This window comes from Mustela erminea, chromosome 2 (genome assembly GCF_009829155.1).
Source record: "Mustela erminea isolate mMusErm1 chromosome 2, mMusErm1.Pri, whole genome shotgun sequence".
In the NCBI taxonomy this organism is placed as follows: domain Eukaryota; kingdom Metazoa; phylum Chordata; class Mammalia; order Carnivora; family Mustelidae; genus Mustela; species Mustela erminea.
Genome location: NC_045615.1, coordinates 67,199,803 through 67,214,885, shown reverse-complemented (window position 1 = coordinate 67,214,885; position 15,083 = coordinate 67,199,803). Strand labels below are relative to the sequence as shown.

The following is a 15,083-nucleotide window of genomic DNA, read 5'->3' as shown; positions in this document are numbered from 1 at the left end:
GACACATTCTTTCTTATTTATGTTGCACCAGGGACAAATTCCAATTTCATTTCCATGCAAACGAAAAGCTCTGAGTAATCTCCCAGGTGAAACAACCTTTGGCCAGACTAAAAACCTGCTTTTGAAAAGAGACAGCATTTTTTTTTTTTAATGGCTCTAACTAGACAAACGCCCATGTAAATTAAAATGTTGATGTTTAATGTTTCCAACATTTCAAAGTGGAAATATTCTTTTCTGAGTAACTGCTCAGAAAAATAAAAGAACATATATTTTTACACGTGGTTATATCACTGTAAGCTGTTGTCTATCTGCTCATTAGAAGAGTAAGCAAAGTAAAAATTAGGGAAGAAAGAAGGTGTTTGCAACAGCAAACAAAGAAAGCAATGTTGACATGTTCATTAACAATCTGAGTGAGGAAAATATTTTGTCCTTCGGGTATATGAAAAAGAATACCGAGCTAAATCATTAGATCTTTCCTTAGTCCAATTCTTACTGAAACCTTTCCTCCCATACCCCTCCCCCGCCTTAACACCACACACACAAACACATTTGCCAGGCATTATCCTAGGGGCTGAAGAAATAACAAAGACTAAATAAACACTTCAGGAGAGTGATGAGAGATATATGGAAAATAAAACAGGGGAAGCGACAGAGAAGAACATAGGAAAATTGTGAGCACCATTAGGTAAAAGATTCAGGCACAATCTCTAGGAGTAGGTAATGCTTTGCTGAGATTTGAATGATAAGAAAAAAACCATACAGGGTAAGCATATGAAAAATGTATTCTAACAGAGAACAGCAAAGGCCCAGTTGCTAGAGTGGAAAAGAACTTAATATGGTTGAAGACCTGAAAGGTGTCCAGCGTGGCTGAAGTCCAGTGAATCAGAGGGACTGGGGCCACAGGAGAGTTTAGCTGGTCAGCAGGGGCCATGGTAAGCGTCTGTATTTCATTTTGGTTCAAGAATGTATTATATACATAAATTTATCTGGGAAATAATATGCCATAGGTCAACATCCATCTATAAGAACTTAAAATATTTTTGAATTTCTTAAAAAACAAAACTCCCTAAATATAAAAATTACTTGCTAAAAGCTCAGCCAAGAAACCTAATCTGTAGAAATTAAAACCAGAAAAGTGGCTGACTTTTGGGAGACAGTTGACTGAGGGAAGGAACTTGCTGGGATGACCGAAAAAACATCTATATCTTAAAAGGGTTGTGGGTAACTAAGATGTATGCATTTGTCAAAATTCATTGAATTGTGTCCATTAGATTTGTGTGTTTAACATATATAAATTCTACCAAAAAATCATTGTAAATGAACATTAAGTTGTAGCAAGTAAGTGGTATTTTGCAGTGGTATAGTTAGCAATTCAGAAACAACCTTTTCTGTATTCTAGGCTTGAGCAAATGAAAAAAAAAATGAAGATAATGGAAGGCAGGCTTCTCACTGTTGGGGAAAGAGTTATAACCCTGTAAAAGGGAAAGACTAGAATGTACCCTTGGTATTGAATTATAATTGTGGGTTTGGTGTAAATGCAACGATTTTTCATGTAGATATAGGTAGATGGCTATAAAAATCCAAACTGAGACATATATTTCCTAGTTCTGTCTGCTGAGCAGAACTAGCAGCTGACAAGCTTGTAGCAAATGAGCACATCGAATTCCCAGATGATGATTTCTAAATACCACTCTCTACTAAAAGGAACCAGACTCCTCAGAGGAATGGCCAATTCCAGTGACGAGTCAGGAAAAGTCCAAAGATGATCCTGGAACATCTTGCTTTACCCCAAAGGAAGGAAGTTATCAAAGAATCATAGGAACAAGTCAAAGGACACAGAAGCCCACTCGAGTAGACTAGGTCAAATCTGGGGAAATTAGAATGTCAAAATAAATAATAAAATTATAACCCACTGACTAAAATAAGAATCCATGAATCCTTGTTCTGGTATGTATATTGGCGGGTAGGGGGAGGAAAGGAAAGCTGGTGGGTATTTTTTCCTTTTTTTTTTTTTTTAAACAGTAGATTGCCTATTAGTGATTTTAGGAGGAATGGTGGCTTTAGAAAAATCATCAGTGGATACCAAAACAAGAGGGTGACAGTTTGATGAAGAAAGGAGTATCTGAGTGGTTTCAAAGAATGTCTCTAAAAATTACTTAAAACGAGAAAAACTGTAACTTTGCAGTGGAGAAAATGTCAGGCACCATCTGAAGCAAATGATCAATGACAATCACTAATCACAGAACAAACCAACGTCATCTGCCTCCTGATAGGATTTCCTGAGAGGGACCCGGCACCACTTCTGTGACATTTCTGACAAAAACTGCTTAACTTGCATTTTTAAATCATGAGGAAAGTCAGATAAACTAAAATTGAGAAGCATTCTCAAAATAACTGGCCTGTACTTTTCAAAAATATCAGGGCTGTGAAAGGCAAAGATAGGCTAAGGGACTGTTCCAGTTTGCAGGAATCTAAAAAAGGCATAACCTGAAGTGCAATGCTTGAATCCAGGCTGGATCCTGGACTGAGAAAAAACAGCTCAGAAGGGCATTTTCGGGTTAATTGATGATATTTGATTATAGCTGTGGATTAGATAATTATATGATTATCAATGTTAAATTTTGTGATTCTGATAACTGCACCGGGCTTACGTTGGAGAATGTCCCTGTACTTAAGAAATACATACAGAATGTTCAGATGTAAAGGGAAATCATGTGTCCAATACTCTAAAGGGAGAAAGAGACAAAGAGACAGAGGCCTGGGGTGCGAGGGGAAGTGGGACAAAATGTTAACAATTGGTGAATCTGAGTAAAATGTTTCTAGGAGTTCTTTGTACTATTCTTGTAATTTTTCTGTAAGTTTGAAATTCTTTCAAGATAACTGATCCAGAAGAGCCTCGAGAATTTATTCTTCCGTAGAGTCATTACTGATTAGTTTTTTTTTGATGATAACAGCTTAGTCGGTTAAGTTTCTAACACCGTGCAGACTGTAGAGAATCTCAAACACATAGGATACAAAGAAACCTGCACGCTTTCCCAGGGTACTAAGGTTTTACAACAAGCTCCAGCAAGCTCCAGCCTGATGTTTAGTCAGCTGCCTTTTCTTCTGAATTCTTCTGGCTTCTGGTTTCTTCCAGAGGCAGAAGAAAAGGAAAAATCACTCTCTGCAAAACTGTTTCAATTTAGTCACACTTCGGAAATAAGCCAGCTAACTAATTTGGGAATAGGAAGTGTGTGTGTGTGTGTGTGTTTGCACGCGCGCGCATGCACACAAGTCAGAGAGGTTGAGAGAGAGGGTGGAGGGTCAGGGTGAGAAGGGAGTGGAGTCCACTTTCCAAAGCAAGAGCCGCTGGTAGGTTTCCAAATGCTCTATTTCAGTCTCTGCTCTGTGCTAAAGTTCATACCCCCAAGTACCCAACAGAGATAACTTTCAATGGTTCCTCACCTTAGCTCTTTAAAAAGAGGTTGTGCTTGATTGTACACAAAAATTGCCTCCCTAAATTAAAGTATCTTGGAAACTGTCTTTATGGAACAGAACGGTGTTGGTGTTGTGTCTGTGTCATGCGTTTGGTCCATCTTGGTGGTCCTGTCAGTGAACGTTAATCACACCAAGTCCTGCTCAATTACAGTGATTGATGTAGGTAAAGTTCCATTCAACAACCAGAAGGGTTATCACATATGTACTGTTGTTTTTGTTTGTTTGTTTTTAAGAGTGCAGAGCCAATATGACTTGAGGGGGAAAGAGGGGAAAACCCTCTTCTTTTTTCATTTTTAAAGATTTTATTCATTTATCTGAGAGAGATACTACACCAGGGGGAGGGGGTTGGCAAAGAGGCAGAGGGAGAAGCAGACTCTCCACTGAGCAGGAAGTCCAATGTGGGGTTCCGCCCTGGAATCCCCCCCAGAGATCATGATCTGAGCTGAAATCAAGAGTCAGATGCTTAACCAACTGAGCCACCCAGATGCCCTGAGGAAAACCCTCTTTTTAGAGTAAAAATCCCTAGATTCCAAACCTACTTCAGCTCTTTAAAATGTGATCTTGTGCCAGTCACAAAACATACTGATTCTTAGTGTCCTGATCTATCAAACCTGGTTACCAGAGTACATCTGACCTCTTCCCAGGGTTATGTGGGGGTGAGAAGGGGTAGACCGCACCTAGCAATATATTTGAAATTCCCTTCACATTTACATGCTAGGATTAGGATACATCTCATCAGTTTTCTTTGACTTCAGAAGGCTAACTATGCTTTCTGTGAATGCATGTTCCACAATGAACAGACTCCAAAATTCATCCATTAAACAGGAGTAGCTGTACTGTAACAAAAGCACTCAGTATGTAAATACCATCGGCAATATAATGACATCTTTCAATGGTAACTTGTGATTTTTTTCTCACAAACTCCTGTATAACTCAAAAGCCCCTATTTCTATATCCTAAATTCCACCTGAAGTTACTGAAGTTTTCCAAACATTTACAAATTTTAAAACAAAGTATATGAGATGCAAAACAACCTTAGAACATAACTTCTTTGGGGAGGTTTTATTTGGCGATTAAAACGTCTTTCTTTTTAGAATTGGATGCGTTGTGCTGCAAAGTAATGGGAAAAGCCTGGCTGAGAGCACAGCATGTTCAGGAGCGACTCCTGAGCATGTCCTGAATAATTATAATCCCAGGCAAATGTGCTGAGCTCAACCATTTTTCCATAGGGGCCTCCCTATGTCATGTTAATAAGTCACTTACTAAACCCAGTACATTAAAAATACAATTCTGTGTAGCTTATTAATTTACAAAAAGAAATCCCTCTGACTTCTCTGAGCACATCAATTCAAGGTGACTTTAGAGAAAGCTGGAGAAAGAGGAGGTGAGGATGCAAGTCACAGACCAAGTTCACTCTGAGTCAACTTTAAAAAGAATTACTTGATTACCTCATAAATCATCTGGTGCACTGTTTCCAGTGAAGACTCTCGGGCTATGTTCAGCAATTTAGTAACTTAAGCCAGCAAAAGAAAGGGCAAGGTCTGGGTGAAAACCTTAAACAAAGGCCATCTGATGGAGGGGAGGCACCCACAATTGCTAAGAGTCTGTGCAGATAAGTAAAGGGTTCCAGAATTAAGCAGGGGAGCTGACTGATGCAAGAAAACCCATCTAGATTATTCAGACTCCAGTGTATTTTTTTAAGGATATATTTACTTGACAGAGACAGAGAGAGAAAGAAAGCACGTGTGTGTGAACAAGGGGGAGGGGGAGGGAAAGGGAGAAGCAGACTCCCCACTGAGCGGGGAGCCCAGTGTCGGGCTCTATTCCCAGGACACTGAGATCATGACCCGAGCTGAAACCAAGAGTCAGATGCTTAACTGACTGAGCCACCCAGGTGCCCCCAGACTCTAGCATATTTCTGTGGTGGTTTGGATGAACCACTTAATTATTTAAATTTATTTTCCAGTTGATTTTTTTTTCTGTATAAAAGGCGTTCAAGGTCAAGTTAAATTTCCTTTTTTTCCTTGCTTCCAAAATAAAAGAAATTACCAAGCTTCCAGCAACAAGTTGTAACAAGACAAAAAAAAAAAAAAATCTATTCTTAAACTGATAACTCAACATATCAATCTGAGAATATAATGAATAAACTGACATACAACTCAAACGTCAAGCTCAAATCCACCAATGAGTATATAGATCCCTACCTGTGAACATTAACCAAGATCATCTCACTGGTTTCCCTCCTGCCGTGCTACCACTTGACTCCTAATCTTTCTCATAAGCCCTAACCTTGTGCTTCAGACTTATTTATCCAAATGCCTACCGGACGTGTCTTCCTGGATGCCTGACAGGCATCTGACAACAAATTCATGACCTTCCCTCCTAAACTTGGTTCTTCTCTTCTATTTCCAGGATCAGGTAACTGTGTGAGCTATCAGATCCGATATCTGGGCCATTCTATGTCCATAACTAACACACCCCTTTCCCACAGTCAGTTAATCTGCAAATCCTGACCATGTTGCCTCCTATTTTCTCCATTGCATCCTCTTCTGACTGCTCTGAAATCACCGTCCTACCTGATCCCATCTTCTCTCTCCAGGATCACTGCAGAATCTCCCATATACCCACACGTGGATTTAGCTCTTTCCTTTACCATCTACCTAACTAGGCACCAGTTAATTTTTCCTACAAGCCTGCCATTGGCTATCCTTTCTTTCCTTTCCCTGACAGGTTTTCCAGAGTTATATTTAGTTAGCCTCTTCATATAAACCTCTTCTACAAACTAATTTCTTATCCTCACTCTATTTTTTGGATTTAGTGCCTTTCCTTTTTACCTGCTTTTATGTTCTTACTTGCCTTTGCCTTTTGCAACTCCCCTATTGTATCAGAATTTGGCTTCAATCCTAGCAATGCTGTCAACGCCCAGAAAACCCAAACTAGAAAACATCTGTCCTTCTTATAAATTCCTATAATTCCTCTTAATTCCAGTGATTCTCAGTTCTTAAAATATGAAGGCTGCTTCCCAAAGTTAAAAAAAAAAAAAAAAAGATTTTATCAATTCCTCTTCCATTAAAGGAGATGGGGAGAAAAGGAATCAAGGAAAAAATGTCCATCCTGACTGAGTGGGAAGATAGAGAGGTTATTGGTGGAAATTGGGCTCCTCAATGGGAAAAGGGCTGGGACTCTGTAGCATATCCCAGCATGTACCAAAGGACATTAATCATGTGAAAGCCTGTATGTGAAAATGTTTCTCTACATTCATTCATCAATATTTAAGTACTCACTGTTCTAGCTAGTGAGCAAGAGAGGGACAGCCCAACTCCCAACCATGGAAGATTCCACAGTCTTGTATGGTTGGGAAACTGCATACTCCAGAGATTCATGGTAGCCTCTAGAGGTTCAGAATGGATATTACATAAAAGTCTCTCAGAAGTCCCATCATTAAAAAAAATAATAATAAAAGAAAAAGAAAAAGAAAAAAAGAAAGGAAGAAAGAAACATTTTTTATTTAATATTTTTGCCCAAATTAATTTGGCCACAGAATTCCTCCCCTGCTTTTTTTTTTTTTTTTCTGGCAATAGCTATTAATATCCTATAACTGGAACTCTGTGGAATAGTAAGTTGGAAAATGCTGTGTAAGGGTAGTCCAAACACTGAGAAGGAAATGCTGGCCCTTGGAGAGAAGAAAATCGTATTCACTTTGGAGATGTGAGGAGAGGGGAACTCTGCTTGGGAAGAGAGCAACTGGAAATACTACAGAACACAGTGAGAGTGTGGAGTGTATTGGTGGGCAGAAAAACACTCCAAAACTTCCAGTCCTTTTAAAAGTGGCTTCTTCTGATCATAAGGAAAAGACCAGAGTAGGGAAAGTAACTTCTAAGCTTCTCAGACTTTCTAATCCTAAGCCTCAGTACAACTCTGTTCCCAACAAGACAATATGGCTGTCATTGCCAGGGAGCTCTAATCTGGCCCTACCTTCTTCTCCAACTCCCCTCTTGCCTCTAAGTTTTGAGGACAAGAAGCCCAGAGAGTTGACTCCTCCCTTTGAAGTTCAAGGTCAAGTCCTGGTTGTATTTGCACAAATCAAATAATTTTGGTTACTACTGAGCACACTCATGTTTAGTTTGTGTTGTGTTTGCAACGGTAACATCCCGATGCTAACAGGCAACTGTGAATGTTCGGCCCTGGAGTTGAATTTTACAATAATACAGAAGTGTCAGAAAATATACTTTGACTGCACGCTTAAAAATGTATTGCTATGATGACATTTTAAATTGTATCAGCATCAAATAGTACGCAGCTCACCATGTAATAGGAAAGAAAAGTGCTGCTCCCAGTGAATTCACTCTTGCATCCTTACGTGGGCACTGGGGATGAGAACCCCCACAGCCTTGCACTGTCAAAAATGTTACTTATGGGCTTGCAAAAAAAAAAAAAGAAGAAGAAGAACAATGGACTCTCCTTATACGCTTAAAATATTTCGTAACAAGAAAAACAAAAAGCGTTCCATTTAGCCTAAATGAGGTTACCGAGTATGTGCAGAACTGTTTCAAAACCACATGTACAGGGCAGCACTAACCATGTGCTGGGTAACCTGAGAGCCTCAACTGCTACCAAGGACAGCTGCTGAGCTCAGGGTGACCAGTCCTCCAGGAGAACCCACCTGAGCCCGCCTCCCTCAGGAGTCTTGCTGTAACTCGGTATTTGTTGGCCAGCCATTAGCACTGCCACGTTTCAGATCACCTCTCAAGTATATGTATTTTATGGTAAAATTTATTGGTACAGTAAAATAATTCAGAGTCAAATGAATACTATATATTTAAGTGTATAATGCTTTCTTAAACATGTAAAGTCCATAAGAGAAATTTACTAATGAAATCTTCTTCCATATTTTTCAGTCTTCCTGTAGTGTATAGAATTTTTATACTTTGGTGGCTTTACTCAGATGAAGTGTCTACTGTCTCAACCTAAGGAACAATTTTAAAGACTTTGCAACAATCACTTGAAAGTTTTGACTTGTCTTCAGTTCAACTAATGAATTTTTAGAATCTCTTGAAGGTGGATATTTTTCCTCATATTATGCCTTTCCCTCCCAAATTGGGAATGCTTTAAAAACTCATTAAATCCTTAGTGAAGCTCAGAGAAATAGGCACTTTTATTCATTATTTGTGGAAATGTAATTTGGGATATATTTTTGAAAGTCAGTTTGGAGACACACATAGGTGCATGCACATATTATACATATGTGTATACCTGTACACATAAACACAATTGCATGCATCCACATGTATGAAGTTTGGGCCAATGCCCTAGGAATTTTCCTATAGAATTATTGGAAAATGTTATACATATTTTTATAAGAATGTTATTATATTTTCCTAAGTGTTTATAAAAAAAGTAAAAAAGTAGGAGACACTTAAATGTCCAGATTTAATAGAAAAGTGGAATAAAGTACATTATATTCATATGATAGACTATCATGTATCCATTAAATCATCTACCCAACCATGTTAAAGTGTTGATATATCATAAAAACATGTTATACGATACAATGTCCAACACAATGCCATCTTCATCTGTATTCAGAAAAAATACTGGAAGAATATTTACCTAAATATTAATAATGATTATACTTCAGGGATACAATTTTCTCTGTTTTCCAAGTTTTCTGGAGTGAATGTGTGCTATTTATGAAGTAAACAAAATAAATGTTATAAGTTTCTTGATATATTTGTACTCTTTGACCCAGCAATTCTATTTTATTTAATATAACCTAACATAAGGAAGTAAACAGATGTATACTTAAAGGTTTATTCCAACTATGTTCTTTTCTGATGCTTTTATTCTAATAAATCCTGAAAGCAATTTAAATATCCAGTATTAGGAAATAGGTCTTTAAAAATTAACAGTGCATTCACGCACAGCCTTTTAAAATCAGATTCTTGAAAATATGGCAGAATGAGAGGAAATCCTTATATGAAGTCAAAAAGGTATATAGACAAATACATAGACATTGTATAATTAAAATTTGATTGCCTAAAAAAGTACTTAACAACATGTAACCGAAGTTACCATTGGATGTGAAGTTTCTCTTTATAGTTTCTTTTTATTTTCCTTCTTTATAACTTTCCATGCTTTTATTATTTTTAATTTTTATAAACACAAAAAAGTATGTCAACAATAAAGAAGATTGTTTTATTGCTAGTGATATTAAGATAGAGATACAGTATATGAGCCTGTTCCCTTCAAATATTTTTTTAGACTATCATGTCTATTCAGTTTGTTAGTGTATCCTACAGTAATATAGGGGTACTTAAACATTTCATTTTAGTCCCTGGGTCTCTCTGGCAAACAATGGGAAGAATTTTGACCAAAAGCTTTACTTTGCTCTGTAAGATGCTTAAAACAACATAGGGAAGGGATATTCAGTGAGCTGGCCCCAGACTCATATTGCTGAACTGTGATACTAAGGTTTCTTCTCTCTCTCTCTCTCTCTCTCTCTTTTTTTTTTTTTTTAACAGATTGTATTTATTTGACAGAGAGATGGTAAGAGAGGGAACACAGGCAGGGAGAAAGGGAGAAGTAGGCTTCCGGCTGAACAGGAAGCCTGATACAGAGCTGGATTCTAGGATCCTGGGATCATGACCTGAGCCAACGGCAGATGCTTCATGACTGAGCCACCCAGGCGCCCAAACACTAAGGTTCTTAATGATTTGCCTGTCAAGAATCCACAAGCAAAGGTCAAAGCACTTTCAAGTTCACTGATAGCTCAGTGTAATCTTCCTTCCTGATGCAAGACCCACACCCACAGAGTGAAGTTTTTTTTTTTTAATTCATTGAGAGAATTTATGCCTTAACATAGTTCTACTAATAGCAACTGATAGATTGTCAAGGCAAGTAACCATTTTCCTAGACACAGAAATGCAAAAAGACATATATTTACTTGATATATTGTTTATGTTGCAAAAGGCTTAGCATTACCGTTGCATATTGTGTGATGGACAGTGAGCCCAAAGAGAGTTATCCATACGCTGCCACTAACGTGTGAACTCAATGAGTGTTTATTAAAAGCTTATGTGTGGATCATTGTTCTGGCTGTACAAGATAAAGGCAGACTTCTGCCTTCCTTCCTAGATAAAGACACAAAGACAATTCTATGGATTTTGCATACCCTTTCAACATCCCTTCTCCACTAAAAGACTCAAAATTACAATGGACATTTACTGACTTTCTCTTAAATTTAGTGTAAATTTTTTTAAAGATTTTATTTATTCATTTGACAGACAGGGATCACAAGTAGGCAGAGAGAGAGAGAGAGAGAAGCAGGCTCCCTGCTGAGCAGAGAGGCCAATGTGGGGCTTGATCCCAGGACCCTGAGAACATGACCTGAGCTAAAGGCAGAGGCTTTAACCCACTGAGCCACCCAGATGCCCTAGTGTAATGTATTTTTTTAAAGTTCACTTTTTTAAATCATTGTCATATAATGGCGGACCATGGCAGCGAAATTTACTAAACACATGTATTTTAAAAACCGGAGGTAAGTTTCTGTAAGTAGTGTCAGCGTTCTGACAGGATGTAGTACATTATGATTTTTCCTGATGAAATTAAAGACTTACACTTATTCTTTGGACTCCATGAAGCTCACTCTGTACATTCAGGTTTTCTGATAGGCTTTGAAAATACCACAGGGCAAAGAGTTTTTGTCCCCCAGGCAGACAGGCAGAATTGAAACCAGGTTTAGATAACAGACCCCAAAACAATTAAAAGGTGGAAAGTGAAAAGGAAAGGGAAAGAAATGGAAAGCAAATATGTGAGCTGAGGGTAAATAAAACAGAAATGAATATTTACTTGATCTGTCCGTCCTCCTCATACGTCGTTCTGTAAAATCCCACGAGCGAGCCGTTCAGCCAGCCAGCGAACTTCAAGGTCAGGAGGTAGGCATCCTCGCCACTGCCCGGCGCAAGCTCTTCTTCTGCCTCCATCACCACATACTCCTGCTTTTTGTACTCGAAGCACCGCCTGACTGGCACCTGCTCCCCGGAGGACCTCTTCAGCTCCGGGAGCTGGGTGATCCTGGTTTCCCGCAGGTGCAGCCACAGGTACCGGGTGGGGCTGGTCACGTTGATGGAGATGGTCACGCTGCCTGTGTACGTGTCCTCCTCCAGCAGGGGCTTCACCTCCAAGTCGTAGTGCACTGGGTTGATGTAGTCCGGCAGCCTGAAGTTTTTCCAGTCTCCACTTTCGTCTTCTCTGGCAGGGCAGACCCCTTGGTCCTCCGGTGGGCTCTCCGGGGAAGGCGCTTCAGAGGGAACCAGAGCTGGGCCCTGCCCGGCATCCCCCGTGGAGCTGCTGCACCTGGTCAAGCCCACGGAAAGTCCTACTATTAATCCCACCGCCACCACCACCACACAGATTATGGCCACATGTTTCGTTTTAATGCAGTACCTCTTAGCGTCTTCTTCCTCCGCAAAGTTCATTTTTGTTTCCAAAGTCAAATATTACGCATAAAAGGATGTTAAAGTTACCTAACGAATGAAGGTCAGCTGACTTCCTTTTCAAATTGCGAGGAATTCCCTGGCTTGGCAGCCTGTTTTCGTTTTTTTCCCACACCCCACTCTGGCTCCCTGCCTCTTTCCTCTCCGTTCACGTTCCCCACCAGCCACTCAAGGAGGGACGCGGAAACAAGGGGGTAGGGCTCCAGAGGGGAGGCTGAGCTGGAGGAAGAGGACTGACCAGAAGACTGTCGCAGCTCCTTATAAACAACGCATCCCCACCCCGCCCCACCTCCTCAGGAGTGAGTTAAACATAAAATAGGGCTTAGCTTATCAGGGAGCGGGAGGGTGAGACTTTGCCAAAGCCCTGTCAGCAGCTTTCAGGGAGAGAGCATTCTGGGGAAGAAGTGTGCTTGCCATAGAAAAACTCAACCTTTGCCACTGGGTCTGTGGCTCCTTCCTGTTGTGCGCACAGTCTCTCTCTCTTAATTAACCACAGGGCTTCTTAGATTTCAGCCTTTTCATCAGGTAGCTAGCCAAGGAAGCGAAGTGTTTTCTTTTCGGTTTTTCTCCCCTCCCGTTACATAAACATTCAGACTCTGCCTTTACCAAAGTCGTACCCTGGGCTTGGACACGCAAAGGGATACATAAAAATTCAAGGACCACTGAGGTAGTCCGTGAATATTTGTTGAGTTGCTGGATTCGCAAAGCAATGCCAAGTGACTCTGAATCCGTTCAGTCTGGATGGAAGAGGGAGGGAACGTGAAATTAGCCAAAGTGGTCCTGGAGCTGAAGAGCATTTAAAAAAAAAAAAAAAAAGGAGGCAGAAAGGGAAAGGATTGAAAGGACAGAACACAAGGAAGATAAATAACTACACTGGGGTAGATAAACTCATCTCTGCGGTTGGCCTCCGAGTGAGATTGGCTTCCTTAGACTTTGATGTGTAGATCATGTTTGCAGCAGATGCCAGATGTGGAAAGCTGGCCTGTTGGGAGATCTATTATCTGTGTAAATCCGGTTGCCTCTGAATGACAAGGGCAAGACAGAAATCACAGCAGTGACTTGAATGTTCATGAGTAGCTAAGGTGTAAACCCCAGGCCATCTCTAACAGTAATGATTCAATAATAATTATCAAAAAATTATCTATGTGCCAGGCACTGTGCTAAGTACATTATAGAAGTTTTTAGTTGAGTCTTCCCAACCACTCTGTAAGGTTGGTACTGTTTTGATGCCCATCTTAGACATGGGAAGACTGACATTTACAGAGGCTAAGGCACTTGAACAAGGTCACGCAGTCAGCAAATAGCAGAATCGGAGTTTGTGCCCAAGTCATCTGAGTCCAATGTCCATATAACTACTGACAATGCCTCCATTCTCTGCAGAGGAGAAATATTGAAGGGTTAAGTAGTTATAAAAATCTTTGTCAGTATTTCCTAAAGTACATTTCATGGGTATTAATAGTTATACTTGCTGACCAGGCAATGCTGGGTTAGGTAAAATTAAGAATGTTCTTTTATTACTGTCCATTCCTTCAGAGCCTCCAGATGGTAATGTATATTGTGAATCTCCAGACAGGATAGACTATTGAATAATTTTTACATTGAGTTGATGAGAGACCATTTTTGATGAGGTAACTTTTGTGAGACTTGTGTTCTATGGAACACTCAGAAATGCTACCTTAAAGTATTCTGAATTACCAGTTAAACAAACAGGGAGAGAGGGCGGGGACTAAAGATGTTAAAGCAAAAGAGTCCATTTTGCTCTGTACATTTCCATTGTTCTCGCTGAAAAGAGTAGTAAGAAAAATAGAATTGAAGGGAAGTGGGATATACTTCTCTCGATTACAATAGGTTCACTTATACTTGCTAATTTCACATTCTGAAGCAAGAAATCCTAGACTTTTTAAAATCATAGCATGTTTAGTTTTGGCGAATCAAATTCCTGAGCTTGAGTCCTTTAGAAAGCCGCTCTTTATTGGAACGATCACCTGACGTTTCACTAAATGAAAGGGAAAATGTGGATCATAGTTATCTCAACATAATGACTAAAATGAAAAGTATTTGGAAAAATGTACATAAAGCTGTGTTAAACTGAAAGAATTTCTAAAATAATCTGTTAGGACAAACACACCTGAAACTGTTAAATTCAACCTCAACTAGAAAAGACAGCTATGTTACCACCAGCCCTATGCTTGTGGCTAGACTGAAAATGTAATTATAAAATGTGGAATTTTATTTGTTAATATTAGTGTGATAATAAAAAGAATTCAAACCAAACAGCCAGTGTTAATAAATAAAAATTGGAAAATTATAGTTTTTTCCTCTGAAAGAAATAACATTCCCGAAGAAGAAGAATGGATCTCTTAGAATTTTTGTGGGAGATAAACTCTGAAATCATCATTGCCAGTATAATTCATTCCGACCCTTTATAAAATAAAAGACTAGACATTTGGGATAGAGTGCACTTAAAGGGGATTAAGAACGGTCAACTGCTACAAAATATCTCCCTTCTTCTGCCAAAAATTCCACTATAAAATAATTCATTATTTAAATGTGACCATTTTGATAGAAATAAAATAACTTAAATTCATGTAGTGATGTAGTATGTAGTATGTGAGTATACACACATGCACACATCTATGTAAATTTTGAGTCTAAGTCCCAGCTCTAAGCACAGCGTCTTAGTCCCAACCCATAGGGCTACACCCAGTGAAGGGCACTACATCTTATCAGTATCAGTATGATGGGGCTCAGCTGACCTTGTAGAGGTAAATCGGCCAGCCAGATAAGTGGGTGTAGCAGAGCCCACGTGTGCATTAAACACATCTAGGATCAACATACTAGTGTTTACTAAATATTAAGCCCCTAGCTTTCATAATTTGATGACACTGCATTCCATGACAGCAGTACTTGCTGTCCTTCCTCTCTTTGACACTGAAATATTGAGTCTGTGGCAGGAGGCGCTTGATCTTGAAAGCCAAATCTAATCCACAGCAAAGGTCAAGGCAGTCACTGATGGAGGACAGAAAAAAAAAGAGAGAGAGAGAGAGAAAGAGAATCTATTTCTACAAGGAGACCAATGAACTATTGTAGGCACTCACCTAGATTCAACAG

The 15,083-nt window shown here is 39.4% G+C and overlaps 1 protein-coding gene across 1 annotated transcript in view; it reads right to left on the bottom strand.

The window, feature by feature from the left end:
- The window catches only part of ENPEP (glutamyl aminopeptidase), an 81,974-nt gene extending 69,736 nt beyond the window's left edge, over positions 1 to 12,238 (bottom strand). The window contains exon 1 of the mRNA XM_032333152.1: positions 11,326 to 12,238. Coding sequence (XP_032189043.1) covers positions 11,326 to 11,954 — 629 coding nt within the window. The 5' untranslated portion in view covers positions 11,955 to 12,238. The remainder of the gene's footprint in view (positions 1 to 11,325) is intronic.
- Between the last annotated feature and the right edge of the window lie 2,845 nt (positions 12,239 to 15,083).